General features: G+C 37.9%; 1 protein-coding gene across 9 annotated transcripts in view; it reads left to right on the forward strand.

Moving 5' to 3' along the window:
- RBM33 (RNA binding motif protein 33) overlaps nt 1–25,431 on the forward strand; it is a 102,144-nt gene that overhangs the window by 12,037 nt on the left and 64,676 nt on the right. For 7 of the 9 annotated variants that reach the window (XM_074574115.1, XM_074574117.1, XM_074574121.1 and 4 more), the window contains exons 3-9: nt 3,220–3,268; nt 5,863–5,939; nt 8,032–8,335; nt 9,421–9,531; nt 16,684–16,855; nt 22,492–22,700; nt 24,481–24,799. In XM_074574115.1, coding sequence (XP_074430216.1) covers nt 3,220–3,268; nt 5,863–5,939; nt 8,032–8,335; nt 9,421–9,531; nt 16,684–16,855; nt 22,492–22,700; nt 24,481–24,799 — 1,241 coding nt within the window. The remainder of the gene's footprint in view (nt 1–3,219; nt 3,269–5,862; nt 5,940–8,031; nt 8,336–9,420; nt 9,532–16,683; nt 16,856–22,491; nt 22,701–24,480; nt 24,800–25,431) is intronic. The other 2 variants (XM_074574120.1, XM_074574124.1) reach the window with 1 other exon arrangement.

Raw genomic sequence — 25,431 nt, forward strand, 5'->3', positions numbered from 1 at the left:
TAGATTGCCAAGCTGTCTTCAGAAGTGTTAAGTTCTGTGGCTGTCTGGGCAATTTCAAATGCTGTACATAGATATGTTGTTGCCTAATGTATTTGCTTGAATTTTTTTAACTACTGTCCTAATTTGGTAAAGGACAGTTTCTTGAAGATGCAAAAAGGCAGACTTGTTTTTTGTTTTGTTTTGTTTTTTAATCCTTCATGCTTTGTTTTGCAACCTAAATCACTTTTTTTATGGGGGAGAGTGAAGGGGTTATGCTGTTAGTGATACAGCTTGATCAACCATCAACTCTTACTGTGTTTTTACTTAACTGAGTCCTATCTCCCGGTCATTTAAATAATTTTGAATTTCCAGATCTCTCTCCTTTCTCAAGCATTGGAAGGTGATAACTGAGAGTTGGAAGGCCCCTGTTATTTGGGAATACAAATGTAACATTGTTCTTGGAGAATTTTTCCCATTACATTTTTTTACAAATTCTTTTTCTGAAACACTTGTTCTTGCTACTGCTCATGTTTAATGAGGCATGCTCATGAAATTGGAGGCCAGAAATGGCCAGTCTGACATCTTTATCGTGGGCTGTTAATTTATACATTTATCTCTATAAGGAGCCCAAAGCTTGGATTTGGGAAAAAAGTATAGTTCCGGTGCTATCGTGTGGGATGTCAGGGCTGATTTAGTAGTTGACTTCTGCTAAAATTTGCTTGTTTTGACCCTTTTCTGTGATTATTCGTTTCTCTACACGGGCAGAAAACTTTCCACTTTTTGTTGTTTGTCTTTTTTGTTATTTTCTCTTCCTCATTTGCTGAGCTGAATTTATTCAGTGAGGGGAAAGCTGAGTATTGGGAGTTGAGCAAGGGGAGGAAATGGCTCTGTCTTTTCTGAGAGCAGTGAACTCTTAGATTATCTTAACACTAATTTCCTAGAATTGTGGTTTTGGAAAGATGTTTGTGTTTTGATGATAGTGAGGGTGAGTTGCCTTTGGAACTATCATACATGTGTACTTTTATTCCAGTTTAATTTATTTTGTGTGGCTTTATGCGGTATCCTATTGCAACCATTCATTTTTTTCTGTTTCTCAACTAACCTAAGATCTTTTAGTATCTGGTTTGGTTTTTTTTTCTTTATTTGTTTGTTTTTAATAGTTGGATCTGATAATCCTGCTCCCTCTTCTTTCTGATCTAACTTCAGATTTGACTATTTCAAAAGAAGCTTGAAATAGGTCCACTTTAGTGTGCAGGCTTATCACTGTTACTTTATTCAAAAAGTTACCAATGGTGATTTTTCTTCTTTCAATTTATCAATGAAAATATTGAATGACATTGAATATTGTAATAGGTTTTGAGAGGCATTCTGTGAAACACTTTTGTTTCTGTTATGAGCTTCATTTATGTGTTAGTGCTAATTTTTTGACTGTCAAGTAATAAGCCAAAGCTTTAAAAAAGTCTAGAGTACATATGCAATTACTTCTATTGACCAAACGTTTAATCTTTTTTTTAAAATTCACACTGAGGATGTTACTAGGATAGATAATTAATCTTTTGCTTTCTTCTCAGTTGCTTTTTGATCTGAATTTCTTACTACCTGAGCTTGCTTTTCATCTTTGAATGCTGTTATAACACATGCTCTTGCTGTCTTTTGGAATTCTCTAGTGCAGCTTTATTAAAAGCTGTCAGTGGTGGACCATAGGGTTAGGAAATATTTTCAAACCTTTTGGTACATTTGTCAGATTCCTGGCAGCTGAAGAGATTAGTGACTTTTTCCTACTTCAGTTTTGGGTCTGAATTCTTCTGAAACCATTTCTGTTATGTAGAGTTTTCTGTCCCTGAAAGAAAGGGCTTAAATTCTAGTCAGTTTGCTCTTTGGGATGTATTATATGTCTTATGTCCCAATTTCTGTTTAATATGCAGTGAGCACAAAACAATTGCTATTTGTTAGTTCAGTCATTCCCAGAACTGTTTGAGATCAGTAACTATGAACAAATACTGTGTACTGATGATAACGTCCTATTTAGTGTTGATTTGGAATATCATCTGTTCTCTTCTAGTTCACAAGATTTTCATTCCCCCCTGCATTATCTGTACAGTAACCAGCTCTGAAAGGGATGTATCCATCTGCAAAAACAAATTTTAGCACTGATTTATGTCTTGGGGTTGTTTTCCCTGTTTTCAAGTATTTCCTATATAGTCCTAAGAAACTTTTATACATATTCCCATTCTGTTGATACAGCCCATGCTCACTTTGGGGTTTTGGGGTTATTTAATTTTTGTGTACTATCTAAGCCCCCCCCCCCTTTTTTTTTTTTAAGGTGTGCAGGTAGAAATAGGCTCACATTCTTGAATTACAGCTCATATCTCAAATCTTTGCCATATCGTCTTAGTTTTAGGACATATGTGCTCTATCTAATACAGGCATTTGTCAGTAATAAGCATTTATTATAGAAGGAGGAATCTGTTTTTTTCCTGTCAGCAGATAATTCTTTCACTGAAGGAAGAATGAGATTAAGCAGTTATCCTAAAATTTAACTAATCCAGACTTTGTGTTGGACGCAATTCTTTGTGTTGCATCCTATTTATGGGACAGGTGTATGTGATGGCAGAAGTTTTGTAAGCCAGGTATTTCTGTACTTCCTGAATTTTTAGCCACACTTGTAAAGATGGTGAAACATGCATTTGATTTTTGTTGGCCTACAAATGTGTGTTTGACCTTGCCCTCAACTTGAGTAGGGAATAAAGTATTTATGAAAGATCTAGGCTGAAGTGGCTCCTGCTGGCCTCCCAGTGCCTCCTTGCTGAGGTGCACCTTGGGCCACATGGTGGCCTGTAGGGTGAGATGTATCACTTGCATCTCTCAAGAGGTGGGAAACAGCAGTTTGGACAATATGCCCAACCGGCCTTGACATGAAGTATCTAGAGTGAGTACCTAGCTAACGGCGTTTGAAGTGCCTACACTTTGTCTAGGTCTATGTGCTGTGTCATAGTTGGAGGGATTGGGAAAGCAGAGCATATGGAAATGAAACAATGGTCTGTCTTAATATGTATGGTCTGTTGTTTCATTTAAAATATATATATCTCCCTTTTCAACTTGCTGAATGCTTTGCTAAAAGGAAAGCTTTGTGCAGGCTCAACAATTCTGCTCAAGCTGTTTTTTTAAGTCGTGTACCCTGCATGGTGTTTGTTTCTGTTTTCTAATGTTCGACTTCTTAAATTTGTAAATGTTTTCCAGTGAACTTGATGATGACTTGCTTGGAGAGGATTTGCTAACTGGCAAAAAGGTAAGAGATGGGCATTGAAGTGAATTGTTACAGATATTAAAATGTGAATGTTGTTCAACTTACTCACTTCAGTTGTTTGGTATGGCTTTTTATGTGTTTTACGGTTACTTCCACAAAGCGTGACAGCCACAGGTACCTGAGATTTGTCCTGTTGCCAGAGCACTCTGCACCCAGAGCTGTGTTTCCTTTTGTGAAGGACCTCCAGGTGTGGCTTTTTAAAATAAAACTTTCAGAAAAAAATATTTTTTTCTGAGATAGTATTTATTCTCATAACACACAGTTCAGAAAGTAGATGGTTCTCAAAATCAGTTTCTCTGTAGCTCATATTCACTTAACAATTAAAAAAAACAAACCAAAAAAACTGAGTTATGCCTCTTGAGTGCTGATTATCATTCTGGAGAATTCACTTCAACTGCCAGTATCCTGGCTATTAAAAGTTACTCATCAAAATACCAGCAGTATTTACCAGAGAGTAAATAAAAAAGCAATCAGCGGTGTCTATTAAAGATCCACTCACTGCACACAGTTCACTTCTTTATCTAATGAGTAGGCAGAGGGTTTCCCCTTCTACAGTGAGGGAAGAATATGGAAGCAGCTAGCATTGGAGAGCATAAACTACTCTCCCCATGTCTGCCATAGGCTCCTCACTCTGATACCTATTTCCAAAATTGAACTCTTTGCAAAGAACTAAATGTATGTTTGGATTTGCCAGATATCTGCAGGAAATTAAAACTGACTAGTCGCCTCTTTCTTCACTTTATCTGCTAAATGAAATAATTTAGAAAATAGATTTCAAAGTTTTAGTTGGAGATCATAGAATCTTCATGGTTGGAAAGGACCTTTGAGATTATTGGGTCCAATCATACACACACAAAAAAACCCCCTACAATCTTTGCCACTAGAGCATGCCCTGAAGTGCCAAATCTAGACGTTTCTTAAACACCTCTAGGGATGGTGACTCAGCCACCTCCCTGGGCAGGCTGTTCCAGTGCCTGACCACTCTTCCAGTAAAGGAGTTCTTCCTAATATCTAATCTAAACCTCCCCTGCTGCAACCTCAGACCATTTCCTCTGGTCCTGTCATTCTTCACCTGGGAGAAGAGGCCAACACCCACCTCTCTACAGCCTCCTTTCAGGGAGTTGTAGAGGGCAGTGAGGTCTCCCCTCAGCCTCCTCTTCTCCAAGCTAAACATGCCCAGCTCCCTCAGCCTCTCCTCATATGCCCTGGTCTCCAGACCCCTCACCAGCCTGGTAGCTCTCCTCTGGACACGCTCCAGCACCTCAGTGTCCCTCTTGTACAGAGGGGCCCAGAACTGAACACAGCACTCGAGGTGAGGCCTCACCAGTGCTGAGGGCAGAGGCACCATCACTTCCCCCTCTCCCCGGCTGGCCACAGATGAGTAGGTTTGTTAAGAAACACAGATCTGCTAAAAGTTGAGTTACAACTGATGTACCATTTTAAAATCACACTCTAAATGTTGGAAGTTAGCTTCCTGAAATTACTCTGTAAGTAATCCCTGTTAAAGATAGAAAGTTATTTTGTCTCATGTACTGGTTTAAAAAATAAAACAAAATAAAATTCCAGGAGGATAGGGATTGCAGATCTGTGTGAGGCAATTATCAAAAATATAAGCAGTTAACATTGTGTACATCTTTGTAGTTGAAACGTGAGTTGATAAAGCTACTTACTTATCTTAAAAAAAGTTATCCATATGAATACTAACCAGTACTAAATTTCTCCAATGTATTATGTGTTCTTGTGCTTCTTCTATTCTTGTTTTCAGTTTTCCATGTTACAGGGCTCTGAGCAGTATCTGTGGGTATAGACTCATATGGTAGAGTAATAATAGGTTTCTCAGGAAGTTTTCCCTGAGCTATTGAAGCTAAACTTGCTTCTACTTAATCTCATCCTAGTACTTCTAGATAAATCTACCCTTGTATAACCTTTCTGCCCCTATTACTTTAGGGGATGGAAATGATGTTGCTGAGCAAAACTGCAGTTATCTCTATCCTAGTGGGTAATTATTAAAAAAAAAAAAACAAACCAAAAACCAACAACAAAACCAAAACAAAAAACTTAGTGTGATAAAGATCTGGTTTTTTTTCTTCATTTGCAAACTAACAAACTAATTATGTTTTTGGTTTTTTTTTCCATATCATTTCCTCCAGTCTCCTAAGTATCTCTGCTGTCTAGAATCTGCAGTAACTTAGTGGTTTTTCTTAACTTGCCTAATGCATCAAGGTCACAAGGCAGTTAAATAAGAGCACTAAAGCTAACCTTTCTTTCTTTCTGGTACTTCTCAAGTGAGTTGTCATCTTTGGCTATATTTTGGAATGTATCAGTGAGAAGTGTTGATGGCTAGGCAAATTTGAGTTTTGTAAATTTTAGTAAGACTGTCAAACATTTATTTTCAGATTTGTTGTCTTGTGTATTTTTTCTCATTGAGTTAGGTAATTTCATTGAAGATACAGTCTTAGTCTGGGATGCCTACTTCATAAAAAATACTTAGTGTTCAGAAGTTTCAATAGTTTCAGTACTTAGTTAAAAGTTTCTATCTTTTTTTATGTTCATGATTGACTTTTTCTGAAACCTAGAATCAGTCAGACTTGTCAGATGAAGAGCTGAATGATGATCTTCTGCAAAGTGACAATGAAGAGGAACAAGAATTTCGGTATCTCTTTACTAAATCTTGTGTTTTGGATAACTCAAAGCTATTAATGACTACTACTACTGATAACTAATAACTACTAAACTGAAGTTATTGGTATATACTTAAAATACTTCTGCTTTTACCTAGCCAGAGACTTAATCATGTATATATAACAGTAGCATTGTTAGCATTTCAGTAAAGTGATTTTTTGTTTATTTGAATCTAATAAGTTTAACTCAAATCCATTAAAAAAAGCTTATAAAGAAGAAACCGCGTCATCTCCTGTGCATTTAGAATTACTTGTAAATATTTACAGAGCTCTTGTTCTGTTCCTTCTTGGTGTTGTTGTAGGCTTCCTTCTCCTGTTAAGTCCTTTTCTGCCATTTTTCTTTTAAAAATATATCTTACCTCCAAAGACCGTGTGGAGGGCAGCATCATAGTTTGTAAGGCTTGATTTTTGGCTTAGATATTTTTGAAGAATTACACAGCAGAATATTTTGTACAGAGTTCATAGGCTTGAGCAGGTACTTCCCTGGGAGTTTACTGAGGATCCTGCTCTGGAAATACTCTGGTGATACAAATCCACAACTGAATTATGGGCATTACGAGTCAAAATGAGTGTTCTGACATTTTTACTTTCAAGCTGGACTGAAGGGGGAAAGATGCTTATGATGCAGAAATGATGCAGCACCGCTGCTGGCTTTTAATGGCCTTTGTGTTTTGGCAGCTTTTCCTTTACTTGTTGCATGCTATGTAGACATGTTGTCTGAAGGAGTATGAATATGTATACATATATGTATGTATGTATAACATATATATATATATGTTTCTTTGTATCCTTGGCTGGAATTAGGATGAGGAGTCCTGTCCCTGCGTTGTATTGATGAGTGTGTGGTGAGATACCTCCAATGGAGAGATTGGAGAGATTAATCTCTCCATTGGTTGCTCTTTTCCTCCCTGCAGGAGTGAGGGTTAGAGTGTTCCCTTGAAAATGGGAAATCCCATCCCTTGCTTTTTCTTCTCTGGATTTCCTCCTTGTGAGCCCTGGGCAGCAAGGATGGCTATGTGACTGCACAAGTGACGAGAAAGTATATGAAGTGTGATAATAGTGCTTAGTGGAAGCAAGTTTCTGTAGACAAATTTTGTGTTTTTAGCAGTTTTATTGCCTTGCTCCACTCCTTTCCCCTCTCCCTCTATTTCCATTCAAACTCATTTATGCCTCTGTATTTAGGAGGATAATGATAATCCTACATAATGTCTTGGTTTTCGTGTTAAATCTTCCCTGTCTGATAGATGCAAATAGCTCAAAGCTGCCTGGATCTTGTTCCCTCAAACTTATGAAAATAGTGAATAGTAATAATGTAATTTAAAAACCCCTCAACCTTTGTTTTCCTTGTACTCGGAGCCCTCAAATGAATGAGACAACCCCTTTCCCCCAGCTTTTGTAACTAGTCTTAGTTGGTTAGTCATTGTGTGTTGATGGCACTAACTCTTGTAAATAGGAGATTCTGACTTTTGCTTTTCCTCTAGATTATAATCTTACCAGTTTTAATATTGATTGCTTTTTTTCAGTGTCTGTGCCCATACTATTACTAATTTAGAATGTCTTAGGTATTTAAATGGCAGTTCTTGACTATATATTTTATGTTATTTTGAGTAGAATGTTAAATCTGTCGTAAAGTGTAAGTCTGAATTCAAGATACTCAAGAAGGAACAGTGTTAATGTATTTAATAAAAATAATTTACTAGCTTGTCTTGAAAGGTTGGGAAAACAGATGCAATTATAGTAATTTTGTGTATTTTTTTTGTTAGTCTTGGAATTAAAATTGAATCCAGTCTGCTTTGGTTACCAAGCAGGACTTTTGCCAGTTTGACCTGCTAAACCATCTGGTTGCTTTGATTCCCCTGGTCAAATAGCCTGCAGCTGGTGATAAGCTGCAGTACAGTACGCATTATGAGAATGTGGCATGGAGTCAAATAGTGTGTGAGGTATAATTTTGTCTACCAACTTAAGAGATTTTCTGTTTGTTGGCTTTGCATTGCTAAATCTTTGTGCGTAGTTGACTGTTACGCTTCAACCTCTGGTTATTCTTTTTCCCCCCCCATACCATAGTTCTCAAGGTGTCACAGTTAGCCTCAATGCTACATCTAGCATGCTTCATGCATCATACGAACTCTCTGAGGCCATCAACAATCGATCAATAGAACATGAGTCTGAGTATGACCAAGGGGAAGATGAAATTGTTTATGACAAATCTGAAGCACCTGAAGTGTATGCTTCAGAGTATGCAGAGGAAGGACATTATGAAGGCAATGATCCTGAACTGACAGAAGACCAAATAGAATATGGGGAAGAGCCTGGAGACGAAGATGAAGTGCTAGACCTTGAAATCAATGAACCCCTAGATGAATTTCCAGTGAGTTTCTTTCTATTGTATCTTCAAAGATAACATTGCTTCATGTGCATAGGGTTTTAGACTGATTTGAAATCTGTTTACCTCCCTAGGGAGGAGGGGAAATTAGACCTATTATCACTGTCTGCCAGTTTCTTTATCTAGGCTGTGACAAAGTTTGTGTTGACAGCTTGTTTGGCCGTAGGTAATGCTCCTTTGTCATGCTGGAAGGCAGTTGAGAATCATGACCTTGAGGATTGTATCCTTAAGGAAGAAAACAGCTTTGTGTGGTGGAGATACACTGCCAATTGTTAGAAGTACTTAATGCAAAAGCTTTTATCCAGGCTTTAGACAAGATCTGATAAAGTCCTTCGAAGGTGAAAAGATTATTGACCTGCTAAAGACATCTTTAAGGTGCTAATATCCCAAAGTGATTGATGTCCTGCTCGTTCATCCTTTTTGTAACTGAGAACTGTCTAAACCTGAATAAAGAGATTGGAGGTTAGTTCAGAAAATGTCACCTGCATAATTCAATATAATTTAAGCAGTGTATTAGAAAACATGTGCTGGCTTTAATTGCTAGTGAAATGATTTAATCTTAATTAAAACTGTATGCGATCAGTGAGGTGTTCTAAAATACAAGCATTTTATGTTCAGAATTGAACCCAATTCATATGTAAGCACTTGTAGAATGTTTTAAGAATGTTCATATTTTTGATGGGGAAAAGTCTTATGTCAATGTATATATATGTGTAGATCATAGATGCATGTTTCCTTTGGTAAGAGAGTACTGCAGTGTTTGCTTCATGAATTTGTAATCAAAGGATGTAGAAGTAACAGAAGTGGATGGGCCAAACAGTAGTAGATGGGATCTGAATGAAACTCTTTTGGTTACATTTTTGATAATACTGACATTATTGTCTAGTTAAAAGCCCTGCTAAGTATACCTTCTATGATATGTCACTTACAGTTGACAGTTCTTATGGATACAATACTTCTCTTCCAGTTATGGAAACAGTAACAATGCATACACACCCTATCTCTTAACGTGTTTGTGATTTTGTAAAGTTAGCCTGTGGCTCTTCACCTTATTGTGTTTATTGCTGTAGGATGAAGATTACATGCAATCATATAACGAGCAAGCCATGGAAGAACAAGAAGAATATACAGCTGATGAGGAGCTGGAAGAATCTCAGACAATAACAAATGAATCAGAAGAGGTATGTTGTGAATTTAATGGAAACTTAAAATAACTAGTTGTTTCAGAATTTGACTTTGTAGAAATGTCCACATTGCTGGGTAAGAACTGTTGCAACTGCTGATGTCGAGTTAGTGGTGGTATTACTCTTTGTATAAGATGAATTGTGACACTATCTATATTGTCAGTCCATCAGATCCCCTCCCCCTGGAGATGAGAATCAGAAGGGAGAGCTCAAAATGTTCATATTTAATCTTAGCTTTGACATTAGAGACTTCAGAGACCCTTTTGGGTAGGAGAGTGATTGTAATACTGCAAGCTGTGTGTTAAATCTCTAGTAGCTGTCATGCCTCACTTTCCAGATGGATTATTTGCTGCTGTTGGCAGTGTAGATACAGTTCTCGGGTATTCCACTTTGAGGAGGAGCATGAGCACAGAAGGTTCTGCATGTTAGAAAGGCAAAGTTCAGATTGCTTGCTGTTTTGAAAGAAGCTGCGTTGGGACTGAAATTTCTGTGAAGTTTATCTTAATTCTTTGATTAGGAAAAAGGATGAGTTCCTTAATTTCTGATAAAAAAGCTTATGCCAAAACCTGTCAAGTGTATGTTCACTGATTCTAGCCTGGAACAGTGGTATTAATGTTGTTATTAATTTATAGCAAGTTTTTGATGTGGGATTTTTTTCCTTTCCCCACCAGGAATCTGCTTTAATATTACTTTTATTCCAGTTCTTAATTAAATAGGATTGAATGGATTACCTGCTGAGAAGTGTAGTCAGAGTGTGTTCCCTCTTCGGAGCTTTAACTCATCAGGAAATTAATTCCTCAAAGACACAGCAGCGTTCTATGAAGTTCTAACAAACGGGTGTGCTGTGATACTCTCTAGTTATATCAAACATTATAATAAACCAACATTCTTTGGTAGGTGAAGAGAAACGCATTGAAAGGGGCCACCTGCATTGTTCAGTCTTTGCTGTTGCAAGCATGACATCTTACACCAAATGTACCTTAAACATAGTTAATTTCCTGCTTCCTAAGTATTAAATCTAACCTTCCGAAGAACTGTGAAACACTTGAAAACTTTTTGTTCTAGTGGTTTTAAAAGCAGCCCAATGCATTTGTGCTGTCTGCAGCCACAGTTTGTATGAGACGATGAAAACACCACACATCATGTAAAATTAAGTACATAGGTGGGATTCACTGGCAAATTTACTCCTTTAAAAAGCACAGCTTCATTTTTAGGGTATGAACTAGTGAGAATTCTGTAATAATCATGTTGACTATATTTGTCCAATTCACAGTTAAATTCCTTTCATGCAGAAGATAACATCAATGCAAGTTTTTAATTGATTTCGTTGATAGAGCTTTTAGGTAATTTGTTCATAATGTAATGTGAACACTTTGGCCATATCTTCGTTCACTTAATCTACATTCTGGCTGTATTCTGATGGCTTGCAGATTGCCACAGGTTTCTTGTTTCCAAAATAGTACCATCTTTTTATTCCGTTATTGTTTCATATGTAGCTTATTTACATTTGTTTGTAGGCTCACAATTGCACTTTCCAACTGAGAATACCACCAAGAGAGATAACCTTTGTAGAGTACGCATTTCTGTTTATTCCATGGTTTAATGCACGCCTCCAGCTCTGAATAGTTTTGTGCTTTATTCCAGTGTTACGTAGCAGCACTTCTCCTTACATCCCATAACATTTACTGCTTGTGAACAAGGGTAGTTGTTGGTGTTCTCCTGTAGAAAATGCAACACAAGAATGGATCTGTGAAAGATGCAATACAAGTAAATAACATTATTATTTCTTGACTGAAATTTGACACCTGAATAACTGAGAGCGAGCTGATAGAGAAAAGTATTTGGTAGTATTGTATTTTAATCAGTTTCCACATTAAAAACAAATAAAGCCTTTTATTGTATTGCATGAATAAATTTAGTAAACCAAGAGAAAAGCTGATTGGCTGGGGAACTGGAACATGATGAGGAGAAACTGGTGAATAAGGGAGGTGTGAGACCTGTTAAGAGTGGTGCTGAGGTGGGAGGAGGAAGCAGGAAAAGTTTGTGTCCTTGGCCAGATCAGGTTCAAGGCATGCTTTTTTACTTGCTATTTAGTTTGAAATAGTGCTTGGAACTTGGATTTTGAATGAATAACACTCCTTGAAAAATGCAGTGATGCTTCAGAAAATGTTTTTGCCTTCCTGAGTTTCAAAGCAAAACCAAATATCCAGAAGTTTTGTCAGCAAATAGGTGTAGTAAAACTGTCAGTTACATGAGTTACCATGTCCTAATTATTGTCTTGGTTTGAGGTAAAACAGAACCAATTTTCTGATTTGTAATTTAACTTTTTAGCTGGGCCTCTTCTAACTGACTAAAGTCTGAAATGAACAGCAACTGTTCACTCTGAGTGATAAGACCTGATTATACCAAGGAATGGTGTGCACAGAGGCTTACACAACCAAGGTCAGCTAGCTCCGTTATTTGCCCCGTTAGAGGGTCAGAAGTGCAAAAGCGTGGAGGGGTCCCACCTGCAGGGAGGAGTGGACAGGACAGGTGACCCCAGACTGTCCAACAGGGTGTTCCATCCCATCTGCATCACGCTCGGTATAAAAGCTGAGGGATCAAAAGGTCAAGTCTCTTTCTTCAATGGCTGACATCCAAGGAGGACCCTGTCTGTTCGCCTTTGATCCTGATCCGAGCATTCCTGACTCCAGATCTGGAATTCAGCTCCTGTCTGTCGCTGACTCCAGCCTGGGACTTTCCCTGTGCCTGCTGGTGATGGGATTGTCATCCTGGGAGCTGGATATGGTTTTGTATATATTGTATACTTTAAAAAATTCTATTATGATTTATTATTTCCTTATTTATTGTTATTTTCATTAAAGTAGTCTAGTTCTTTTTCTAAACTTGTAAATCTCCTTATTTCTTCCTCTCCTCTCTTTGGAGAGATGGCGTGGGGAGGGCCATCTGTCATTTTGATTGGCCAATCTGGCCAAAACCATGACAGGAGGAATATTATCACTAATTATTTCTACAAAATGTTCATAAAAACATAACCTCCTAAAATTAAAATTCATAATTTCTTTGTTTTATATTGGAACTAATATCTTGTGAAATATGCGATGGGGATTTCTCATTGCATAAATTTAAACACGCTTTGGGTTATGCTGATAAGAAGTGATGAGGATCAAGAAAACATTTCATGAAGAAGTGCTGAAGCTTCCTTTTGATAGAATGCAGACTAGCAAAAAAGGAAAGGCCAGTGTTTCTGTTCGTTGCGAGTTTGTTCCATCTGTGTTTAGTCAAAACTTCTGCATTTTAGTTCTTTTGTTCAAGTTTGAAGACGCTACCTGTCAGCCTGGAGGAAAATGATGAAAAGAGTCCAAATCAAAACCGCCAAGCTTTAAACCTATTTAGAAGCTCTTAGGTTTGTTTTTATTTCTATTTTTCATGTGTGAAGTGGAGGTGCCCTTGGAATAGGTGTAAGATCTTTTTATCTGCTCTCTGTTATTTTTTTGCTCCCTTAGGATTGAGCTATTGCTGCTGCCTCAGTGTTAGCCTCTGGTAGAAGCCTCTACTGCTTATTTTCTAGCTAGTTAATAAAAGTTCTTTGTTTCACCTTCATAATGTTTCACCTGGAAGAGATCTGGTTTAACTTTTACAATGCTTACCTGTTCTGTACATCTTGGCACTCTGGCATAAAGCTCTCCAGAACACTCGACAGTCCCATCTTTAGGAGCATCCAGGGCTAAGATTAGCGTTTATCATGCTGACTTGCTTTTTCTCCTGCTTTCCTTGGGCTATGTCTGTTATCAGTCCTGCAACTGCAGAGCATGGCAAGCTCTTTGGAGCAGGAGCTCTCACTCTTGCTCCATAGCAGATCATAACCCTGCACAGGGAGTTCTGGTCAGTGACTGGGATTTATGGCATAATTATTTAATGAGGATGGCAGAAAACTCTGACCTTGTGATAGAACAAAGGTCGTTATTTTTCTTCATAAGGAAGAGTCAGCAAAGCTCTTTGGTAGCTTTGTGCAAGGTGTCATAATGGGAAATGTTAAGCTCCCTTTGAGGAGAGCTGCTGAGAAGCCTTGGCTGGCTAGTCTAGTCAAGTGACCTCGAGTGGCTGTTCAAGGACTGTTCATATATATATATATATATATATATGCAGAGATATTCATGATTAGCAAGTATTAAATAGAATCCTGTAAGTCCCAGTACATATTAATTCTGTCTGTACTTGTCTCGTCCTGTATAAATTTCTTTTGAAACATAGAATCCATTCGTATACTGTAATCTTGGCAAAACAACTCATCTTTTTAGGCTGGAAGTTGGAAAAGATGATCCAAACTTGTCTTGCATGCTACAACTATTGAACAAATTGCAGGGGAAGGGTGTATGCTCCTACAGAGCTCAGATAACCTTTCCTGGAGCTATATGTGGAGAGCATATGGTTGGCTGTCAGACATGTTTGTGTCTCCATCGCAACTAATATAAATCCCTCAATAATACATGTAATCCGACTTGGACGTGGGTCAGTTAGCATTCTTGAGCGCTGCCTTTCCTTGGTGCCTGCTTTTTCCTTAGCTCCTTTGATTTTATTTTTTTTTTTGGTCTTTGATATTTAATGCTTGTAAGGTTATTGTTTGTTAATAGGTGGCACGACTGTTACACTGAAGAATAAAGTGAGTTAGACCCAGAAGACTACATAGTCGGTATAAGTGGCTAACAATAGAATAGTGCTGGTCTAAAAAGTTTAAGAAATGTTTTTTATTGTTGCATAGGAAAGTATTTGTCTTGTAGTCTGTTGCAACTTCCTTTTTTTTTTTTTAAATGTTTGGGGTTTTTTTTTAATGAATAATCATCAAAAGGCAACAGAGTTTCCACGGGTATTTTTAGTAGCATTTCATTGAGGCATTGCGGAATTTTTCAGGACAATACAGACTGCATTAACCATTCTAGTCCAGATTCTGCAGTCTGAGCCACATGTAGAGCCTTGCACAAGTAAGTTTTGCGCTCACAGATGAGATTACATGACTGAGACTAGTCTTCAATGTATAAAAACTGGAATTCCAACATAGCTTTTAAGGGGCACAGACATAGAGAGTGGATGTGTCTGTGGTTTATCCTCTGAAGTCAAGCAGGAGGCTCAGTGTAGTAAGAGTATGTCTTGCAGAACAGCTGCTCCAGTTCGGACTTCCAAATCCTGATGGAAAGTTTTTAAAGACAGGCATTAAGACAGTAAACTTAACAGGTTTTATGATATTTAAAAACATAGATTTGATAGAGATGTTGCTACTCCTTTATCTTTTGGGACTACCTCTTCTGAAAGTAAAATGCTAACCCTGTCTTTCTCCCTTGGTTTTGTTTGTTTTTATTAACCCATGTTAGCATCTCTTTCCTTGTTAGCATCCCTCCTCTGTTCCATGAGTCTCAACTGCCTGTCTTCAGAGGTGCTTTGATTGTACACGGATATGTTAATCAGACCGGTTGTGCTCATTTTGGGTTTGCTTTTGAGGTTTGGATTTCTTTCAGTCTTGAAGGTTGTGTTTTGGGTTTTGTGTTTTTCTTTTTTTTTTTTGCCTGCTATCCTGTCTGCTGTTTTTAGTTGCATTTTTTGATATGATACAGTTGTTATGTAGAAGTAAATATCTTTTTTAAATATAAGCCTTAAAGCTTTTTGGAAACATCGGCTATTCTCTTAGCTAATTCTCAGAGTGTTTTTGTGAGGTCAGGAAATGTAGTAATGTAGTGCTTGAATGTTTGCCTGGAATGGATAAAACACATTCTGAGATAAGGCGATGATAAAATGAAAATAACTTGGGATCAGTGGCTCATTCAAGTCTAGTAGCTAGTTATACAGATCATTTATTCACCAGACCAAAGTACCTTTGAGCTTGAGTTCATATGGTATGCTTTATTTTACCTATCTCTGATCTTGCTTCCCATGTTTCTTTTTTGGTTTTGGATGAAGTTGGGCTCCTGGATAAAGACATTTACGATCTCTTGCACCATTTAGCCATTAATTCTTTTTCTTGATTTGTGACCTAGTATTTGTCCACCTGACTAACAGACTTGCTATGCCTTTTTCATATAAATTACTGCACCAGTCTGTCTAGTTAGAAGATTAAACCGTTTTTTGCATGTTATATTTCACTAATTTTTTAACTGTCCTCAAGCAACATAAAAGCTATGATGTATTTAGTGGCTTTGCAAAGAATTAACATGCATGTGCAGGATCTAAGAAATGAGCAAGTAGGCTTGCACAAGAAATAAGCAAATACACAGTAACCACATATTTTATGGAAAATCGTACTAATTAGAACACTTCTAATTTTCAACTCTAGAAATCAAATATAACTTGTGTAACATTCGGAACATTAATTTTATCATGCCAGCACAGGAAAATGAAATTGATTTTTTTTTTTTTTTTATTTTTTATTTGAAGGTGAAGGATCCATTTTCATTTGGGACATTGTTTCATCTAAATAAATGTTCTCTGTTGGAGAGAGAACTGGAAAGTAAATGAGGATAAAGGAGTAGCATTCCAGTATACAAATTTAGCATATTAAAAACTTTATCCAGTACTGTTCTCCATTCCCTTCATGAAATGCTGAATTGAAACTGGGAAATACTAAAGGAGTAGAAAAAGTAAAGACAAGTACAGTTATACATACCTAGAGGAATAAAATTGGGATGTAAGGTTTTGTTGTTTGTTTGTTTGTTTTTTTTTAAAACAACATGCTACTGACAGTTGTTAACAAATGGCAAAAAAAAAAAATATTAATGGTTTAATGTTTGTATTACTTGAATCTGTTGGTATCCCACATTTGCATCTTAGTCAATTCAGTGATAAAGTGTTGCTCTGTGTGTAAAAGCAGCTAATAATCAGATGGTGGTTCTGTCTGGAGTTTCAATATTCCCTTAAATATTGCAGCAAAATGGGTTTTCTGAGTAGATTTTACTATATAATTTATTATATACTTCATATCTTTTCTTTTGTAAAAAATTCAAGCTCTTAAATGTTCACTGAGTTATGTATGAGAATAATGTATAATGCCAACAAAACTTGTACAAAGGGACCTTTAAAGAAAGCTTTGTCTCTTAACACTCAATGATCTCAAGAAAGTAGATTTTTCAGTGTGCATTTCCTCTGTATTTTGTGATTCAGGCAGCTATTGAATCTCTGGAACTTCAAGAAGAAACAAAAGAAGAATCTGATGAAGAGGAGGATGATGATGAAGAGTCTGGACGATTACGTTTCAAAACTGAACGGAAAGAAGGAACGATAATTAGGCTCTCAGATGTGACAAGAGAAAGGAGAAACATTCCAGAAACTTTGGGTGAGGTTTTGTGGCAGAGGACTATTTTGAAGAGCTATAATTAAAAAAAAAAAAAGACAGGCTTGCCAAAACTTTTTTAGAAAAGACTCGTTCGTGAGCAGTGAGGAGTCAGGTGCAGAGGCTGAGCCAGACTTCCACAGTGGTATTTGCGTAGGTCATGTCGTGCCGTGAGTGAGATGTCTGTGCATAATTTTGAATCAAGATCTTTCTTATCTGTTGTTCGTATTTAGCAAATAGCTCCTCTTACAATTTCAGGCAAAGTGTGTATTAAGAGCCTTTATTCACCATTGTGTTAATAATCAGGGATTCATTCTGATTAGAATAAGACTGAAGGGAACCCTCTAGAGGCACAGAGTAGTTTACACGGGCAAGGGATATTTTAGCTGAGGTGCATTCCAAATGTGTCTTCAACCATAAGACAGAATATCTACATACCACATACAGAACATACCTTATTTTCACAAAAGGTGCTGGTGACTCTACAAAACAGAATATTTTAAAAACAAGAGTGCACTGGAATAGCTAAATTGTCGCACATAATTGCGAGGTGATGACAGTTGCATGTGTTTTTGTCTTATCTGTGGATTTACTCTATAGTTTAATGTAAAGACAAGACCAGCCAATAAGGAGAAAACTTGTAGTGGAGCTTGACTGTTAAAGGAACAGTGATTCCAATTAGACTTACTTTTAAGTGTAATTTTAAGTCCTTTGGGATGTAGCTCTGAGATATAAGGAAAAGTTAATGCAAATATGGGTGAATCTTTAATCTAAAGACCTTTTTTTGAAACTAATCTTTGGTAAATATACAGTCTTACTGTTGTGAAATGGTTTCTATTCATACAAGTTTTTTATGTTAATTTGTTGATAAAGAGACCAAATGATTGACCATGTGGTGGAAAGTTAAACAGCAAAAAAATACTTGTTTGCATATAAATATCTCCTTGCTTTTGAGATTGTAGAGCAAATTTTTACAGATGCTACTGGTTTAAAAATGAAACTTTGTCACAGAGCTACATTTCCTTACTTTAAAATCTGAACATAGTTGAGAAAACACTTAAAGAGGAATTAACATTTCAGTTGAAGTTACAAACGTAATTTCCATCCTGTCACATTTTGGTGACCTTTTGTGACAGCTTGTCTCTATTGGAGGAGTGCATTCTTACTTGCTGATTAAAGATGTCATTTGAAACCATTTTATTACCAGGGATAGTGAAATTAATCTTGACACTTAGAGACACTAGAAAAATAATTGCTGATTCACTGCATTAACTGTGCATGTGAGAACTGTACAGTCAAGATGGGAATAAGTGTGTGCTGGTAAAAAAAATAATGTAAAAATATAGAGTATATTGAATGTAGCTGAGATCTTTCCCAAGCATTTCTCTATCCAAGATAATATAAGTAGTGGTTTTGAAAAGTTTAAAAGAGGTACTGAAGGACAAATATTCAGTCGATTTCTAGAGATACTGACTTTGTCATTGTTGATGAGAAATATATAACTTCTCTCAGTGCATGTAGCTGAAGTCTTCCCAGAGTCAGAATTGTCATTATGCTCTGGATTTAGTTACCCGTTAAGGAATGTGAAGAAGAGAAATTGCTTTGTATGGCATCACTGAATTAAAGTATTCTCTGTACCTAATTAAAAAAAACCAAAACAACAACAAAAAACAAATAAACCGCCAAAAACCCTACCGTGCAGAGCCATTTGCAAAGTGATAACACAGATTATTGGATGTGGTATTTTTGTTATGTCCTGCTTAGTTGGCTTGTGTTCACTCTGATAACTAGTGGCTGAGATTTCAGGCAAGAGGAGGAAATAGAAATGAATGTTTCACTGTCGTCCTGTTGCAGTGCGTGCAGAAGCACCTAGTGGAATCAGGTTGCGGGTCTGGATGATGCGTAGAAAAAAGTTAAAAGAACATTTTCTCTCGCACTCAGTTTAGATTTATATGTATGTAAATGTATATGTGTAGCTGTTCTGGAATGTGATTTATCTCTGCATTATCCGGGATAATAGGGATTCGGGGATTCTGAAACCTGGGGATTTGAAATGCTCTCGGGGAGCCACCCAAGGCAGCTGTAGCTGCAGAGCCCTCTGCTCAGGCTTGGTGTAGGCAGGAGTTGGTGGCCATGTGCTGCAGCTGCCTGCACGCACTGTCCAGGGGGCATGGCAGCCGCCAGTCTGGCTCGGTTTGTTTTGCCGACAGTGCTCACAGGCTCTTAGCCAAGGAGAAGCAGTCCGCCTTTTCATATGAATGCCTGGCTGTGCTTTGGAAGAGTCTACGGAGGGAAAGATGGTCTCTTCTTCCTCTACCCGTCACCTCTTTTCTAGTTAGCAGTCTGATCTTGCTTTCAGGGAAGACAGGGACTATTTCTCTTGCTCCCCTCCCTGCAAAACCTCCTCTCCTCGATCTCTGCATGTGTGGCACAATGCTCTCAAATTTGAGAAACAGACCACGTAATAATTGAGCTGACTGTATATTTTGCTGCATAGTGACTGGTAGCAATAAAAAGCATTTGAGGTATTCATGACACTAGTTCACTGCATGAGTCTTCACTTTTGCAGTCTGTCTTGAAGGCTCTGAACCTGCAGTTTTGTGTAATCAAAATCCTTCACAGGTAGGACACTGTTGCCTTCAGTGGCATGTTGTGGGGGAAGTATGCTTGATGTTAATTCAGTCTTGCATTCCTTTTTTTTAAAAAAAAATATTAAATAGTTATCTTCTGTGGTTATAGATGTGGTGTGAATGTAATGATGCAGTGAATTCACGGGGGGGTTTGTTTTGATTGGGATTTTTTTTCCAAGGTCAGTGTTATACATATTTTCAGTTTTATGGCTGAAAAAACTGAATATGTGGACTGTGCCGTTAAAGACACAGCCTTTAAAGTTTGAGAACTTTTGTGTAAAGCGAGTAGGAAAACAATTTATTAGTTTTCACTTTGAAGAGGGTGAAAAATATCTGCACAATGAAGATCATCAAGACTGACTTGGCCCTGGATGCTGTCATCCCTTCCCCATACTTAGTCAGGGCAGCCCTCTGAAGTCATTTTGTTTGGAGCAGCTCATTCTTTCTTCTGAAGTTGTTTCTGTTCAGTGTCCTTCGATGTGTGCTCAAGAGGCTGAGAGACTCAGACATAATCTTGTAGGAGGACTAGCTCTATTCCTGGGTTCATTAAGAGTTGCTTTCCTCACATGTGACTTCTAATCTGTTTAATAGGAAATAGCTTCTTATCGCCTTGAGTGAATATCAGTGGTAGGTACTTGTTGCAGTGAAGGAACTTTGCTTTCCAAACTGTCTTGCTGAGTTCAGGGGTATAGCGTGCAAGATGACAGAAAAATTGCCCTGCCTGTCCTATTCTTGGGGAAAAAGAACTTTCCTGCATGTCCTGTAGGATTTGGATCCTCCCTGGTTAAAGGAAGGAGATCTGTTGCTTTGCAACGTAATGGCACCATTCTTCCCATAAATATATGGGAGCTGGTGATCTTTCTTTCCTGCAGACCAACTAAAAGCCCATGTTAGCCCTCTCACACTTGCAAGCCTGCAAAGAAACTGAACTTGCTGCAGGTGCGAATAGGAAGGAGGTTTGAAATCAGAGTTCTGTTTTTCCCATTAAACTAGCTATTTTCATCCCTGACAGCTAAGGATGGATAAGGTGGTCGTTTTAGTCGCCTTCTAATGCTTTTGATTGCTTTGGACAAGAGTACATTTTGTCTTAATTTTCCTCAGAAATCCATGGTGTGCAAATTTAATACCACACTAAGACTTTAGGGAGCGTGATTCCTTGCCCCTTTCTAAGCGTACTATGCAATTTTCCTGATAAAGCCTGATTGTCTTGGGCTCTGCTGATCTCTTGAGGCAGGTGCCTAGGGCAAAGGTAGCATTTCATAAGAGTATCTGGTATGGTTGTAAATTAAGGCTTTATGCCACTTAATTGTGGTGTCAGAGAGGGGAGAGAAAAGGAGGTAGAGAAACTTGTCTCATTACCAACATGCAGAATTGAAATAGGAAGCTATATGGCAAATCCTGGGCTTCTAGGAGTCTGTCATGTTTGCTGTGTCTTAGACAGTCAGGAAGTTCTAAAATTTTTTTTTTAATCAAAAAGCCCCTGCTTTTCTGGATGTGCTGAATACCTTTGAAAACTGGGGCACGCAAATTTACAGTCTTTGCAGCTCAGTGGTGCAGGTAGCTTTTATAGCCAAGTAAGAACAACTGCTGTAGTGGGAATGCGTGGCGCTCACCCTCTTCTGCCCTTCTGTCAATCCTCAACTTCAAAGACTAATTGAGATTACTTATGAAGATGTTTAAGATGGTGGTTTAAGTAGCTTTGGCTGTTAGACTCACAAGAAATTTTAATAGTTTCCTAATTGCTTTAGTTATGTATTCTTGATGGAGGATATGTAGTGATGTGGAGATGTTGTAGTATTGTCTCAGCTGCCAGACACAAACTATTCTTATTCTGATCGTCAGATATTATAGCCGCTATGTGTAGTATTAGCAAGTAAAAACACTTCCTCCTGAAAAGCAGTCCCTGTACCCAGTCTCCTTTAACATTAAGAGCAGACTCTTTAAATGGAAAACTGGAATTCTTCTACTAGTTACTATTTATATGAATTCAAAATATGTTTTTATTTGCCAGGGGTGTGTTTCTTGTAGAGTAATTTAATTTTGCTCTGTTAGAGGCAGAAGTCAATTTTAGAGGTAACAAAGGATCTGTCTGCCACGTAGCAAAATCCTCAGCTGCATATTTGGGTTAGTTTATCCCCTTTAAGTAACCGAAACCTGGTGAATGGCACTGCTTGTACTGTCATGGTGTTTCCTGGAGTTTGTTGTAGACTTTCTTTGTACTTCCAAGTAATTTGGTTACCCAGGACTGCTACTGCATGTTATCAGCATTGTCGCAGGTTTCAAGCAAATTTGGCAATCTTCATTGAGTACCATCCATTCTCTGGTATTTACCTGCAATGTGAGTTGGGTGGGTGTTATCAGTGACAGTGTATTTGGCTTGAGCTGAGCACAGATTTTGGAAGTGTGCACACTCTCTCTCGAGTGGAATTATCACTTGTAAAGTACAGCTGGTTCTTAAATCGCATATAGTAGAATAAATATGAAGTAGTTACATACTGGAAAAACACTTCAGTGACTAGAAGGTCTTTCTTTGGAACAGGCCAATGCACAAAAGAGTCTGGTGGATAAAATCTGTTTATATGGAAAACTCAACGTACCCTTTATTGTAAAGTTTTCTGGGGGTTTCATTGCCTGACATCTCTGCAGATAAGCGATATGTTGTTTAAGATAACACAGATGTGAGAGGATCCACAGCATCGTCTTAACAGCATAAGGCAAACTTCAGTAGCATTTAAAAAAAACCACAAGCAAACCTTTTTGTTCATGTTTGTTTTCATTTACCTGCTGCTTTTTGCCTGTGCAACAGATATAAGTGTCTGTGTGCTTTTTCTTTTTAAAGATGTCTTTAATGAAATGTTAACATGCCACCTAAAGGAGATCAAAGTGCCTGCAAATTTTATGTTAGTTGCAGGGATGCTTCTATAATTCTAGTAATGTTTTTTTTCATGGTATTTTCCATCTTTCAGCATGAAACTAAAATATTTTTTCCCCATCTCTTTCTTTTAACAGAACTTTCTGCAGAAGCCAAAGCAGCATTACTTGAATTTGAAGAGAGGGAAAGGCAACTTAAACAGGGACGGTATGGCTCAAGGAGAGGAGGGCGAAGAGGAGGCTCAGTTATGTGCCACGGAATGGGAGAACAAAGGAGAGACAATAATGATAGGGGAAGAATGAAGGATCACAGGCCTGCTCTGCTGCCAAACCAGCCATCCACAATGGTACCTTTTAGTCCTTAGTATTCTTTGAACATACTTTCACGAAATTATGGCAAAATGCATTCTAAACTGTGAATCTTTACAAAGGGGGAATATGTATTCCAACGTACACTTTTTGCTCTTTCAGGGCACTGTTAGGCAAGATAAGCTTTGCATAACGTGATTGTGAAAGTATGTACTTAGTCCTGTTACCACCCTCAACTCGAGGAATCTCATAGCCTCCAAATGAAAAGTGGATTTCGACTCATACAACACAATCAGGCTTACCTACTGGATCGCATAAGGAAAAAAGCTAATTCCTCTGAGAATTCCTCTACGTGCAACATGCAAACGTGTTCAGTCCCACATTATTAATAGTAATTTAGCTTTAAAAAGATATGATTCTGTAAAATACATCTTGGGTTTTGTAAAAATAATATTTTTGCTGATACTTCTAAAAAAAAAAAATCCATTTGTATACCTGCCATGCTACTATGGAGGCAAATAAAACCCTAGGAAGGTTAGCACTACTAGATAAATTAGTATCTTGGAATTTCAGGTGAAATTTAGCTTTGTTACACTTCTCCCCCCGCAAACTAAAAGATGTTACTTTTTCCATCCAAAACCAAAAAAGCCCAGCAGATGTGCGATCAAGAGATAGCCCACACTTATTTTTATTAACTATCATAAAATGTATTGGAAGCTGAGATTGTAGAACAAAGCCTGTGTATGTCTTTGCAGGACAAGGTCATCTGTATTAAACAAAGGGGATTTTTTCCAACAGCAGTAGCTCTAGGTGCTGATCACTAGCAGGAGTCGGTGGATATCTCAGCGGTTGAGAGCCTTGCAGTAGAATATTTCGTGCTTTTAAAACAATGAAGGTGGAATAATTTTTTTTTCTGTATTGCTGCAGTCTTTGCTAGTTATTTTGATCTTAAATGTTGTAAACATATTGTGCTCGTCACAGTATCTTCTTCTTGTGCATACTTTGTGGCCGCTTTGCTTTATGTATATGGCTTCTGGAAAAAATGATGTGTCACGTCTTTGTTACTAAAAGGTTGCCTGTTTGGGACTCTTCTTGCAGTACCATTTGGAAGTTACTGGACTAGGGCTGATATCTAGTATCAGTGAGTTCAGAAGCAGAAGAATGTCTCTGAAGAGAAACGTGATAACTTTTTTGTTTATTATAACTGATTTTGGCCGTTTGTGTTTGAGAGTGTTGCCAGCAAGAGACTTTTTTCTGAGTTACCAAAGGTACCTTTGAAAGGTAGCTTTAAAGTAGCTTTTTCTTCAAGCGATATGGGTAGGTGGGCTGCACTGGTATCTTAAGAATCTAGCCTAATTTATATTTTGACTTTTATTGCTACTGTTAGGTCTGTTTTTTTCAGAGAGGCTCTTCTATATGTGAAACAAAAGTTAGTTGATTTGTTCTGATACTAGGACTCAGATTTCTAGTGGTCATCACATATACCTTATTGCAGCTGATGACAGTTTCCAGTGACATAAGCAGAACCCTGCATATGAAACTAGGCAGTTTCCCTGCCAAAAATAACTGAAGGAATGTCTGCATTCCCTGTGTGCTTCCTTGCTCTGCCGTCCTCTCTTTCATATGAATGTCTTCAATTGTCCCTTTGCTTTCCTGTGCTGATGGTTCCTAACAGTTCCAGTTGATGATATGGGAAAGAAGTTTTTCTTTTCACATTTGTCCTTAACTGTTCTCCAAGGTGTCTTGGTTTTGTGACGGTTTATGTCAGGATATTTTAACTTTAAAGCCTATTGATTTTATTCTTTTGTCTGACTTTAGACTCATTCACAGAGGTTAATTCCAACACACCAGCAACCTGTTAGGAGTCTGTTCCAGCAGCAGCAACAGCAGCAACAGCAACAACAACAGCAGCAGCAACAGCAGCAGCAGCAACAACAGCAGCAGCAGCAGCAACAGTTACAATCTCTGCTTCCTTTACAGCATCAGCATCATTCTTCTCCTCCTCCAGGGCTACATATGCCCCCTCAGATAGAAACGCCTAGAATAATGATGACTCCACCTCCAGTGACACCTCAGCAACCGAAGAACATACACATAAATCCACATTTCAAGGGGACAGTAGTGACACCTGTACAAGGTGAGCTTTTGAAACACCTTCCCGGTCATGCGAGTATGACATCTTATTCTTTGCCAGAGAAGGAACAACTTGTTTATCACTTCATGGAAATGCGCTTCAGGCTGATATTTTTTTCCTTAAGCTTGAAAAAATGTTTTGCCTGGAGTAAGACATAATGTTGTTGGACTGTGACCAGCTGAAATAGTAAAGCCTTTTCAACTTCTGTATTGTCTTTGTTACTCTACTGTAAAGAGCGGTAAAAATGGAAACTGAAAAGACAATGTACTTTTAAAAAGTAGCATATGTCAGTTTTCAAAACTAGGTAAGTTCTGCAGTTTATAATTTTGCACATGATTCCAGCTTCAGCCAAGCATTCACAGAATGACCACCCGCCTATTTCAGTGAGAGTACACTGAGGCACCCCTTGCACTGTAATTGCTCTGTGAAAGGTACCAGCTGCTCTCCTTACTCAACAAGATACATGCCCTCAGTTCTCCTTCAGTGCCATGTTTGCGATAGCTTGATCCGCAGCCTGCAAATAGATTTTCCCCCCCCACCCCGTAACTTAACACAAGCACTCTTTGGGCTACACTCTTTAGGGCAGCTCTCGGCAGAGCTGTTAACATTACTCCTTATTTGCAAAATGTTTAATC

This window comes from Larus michahellis, chromosome 2 (genome assembly GCF_964199755.1).
Source record: "Larus michahellis chromosome 2, bLarMic1.1, whole genome shotgun sequence".
Classification (NCBI taxonomy): domain Eukaryota; kingdom Metazoa; phylum Chordata; class Aves; order Charadriiformes; family Laridae; genus Larus; species Larus michahellis.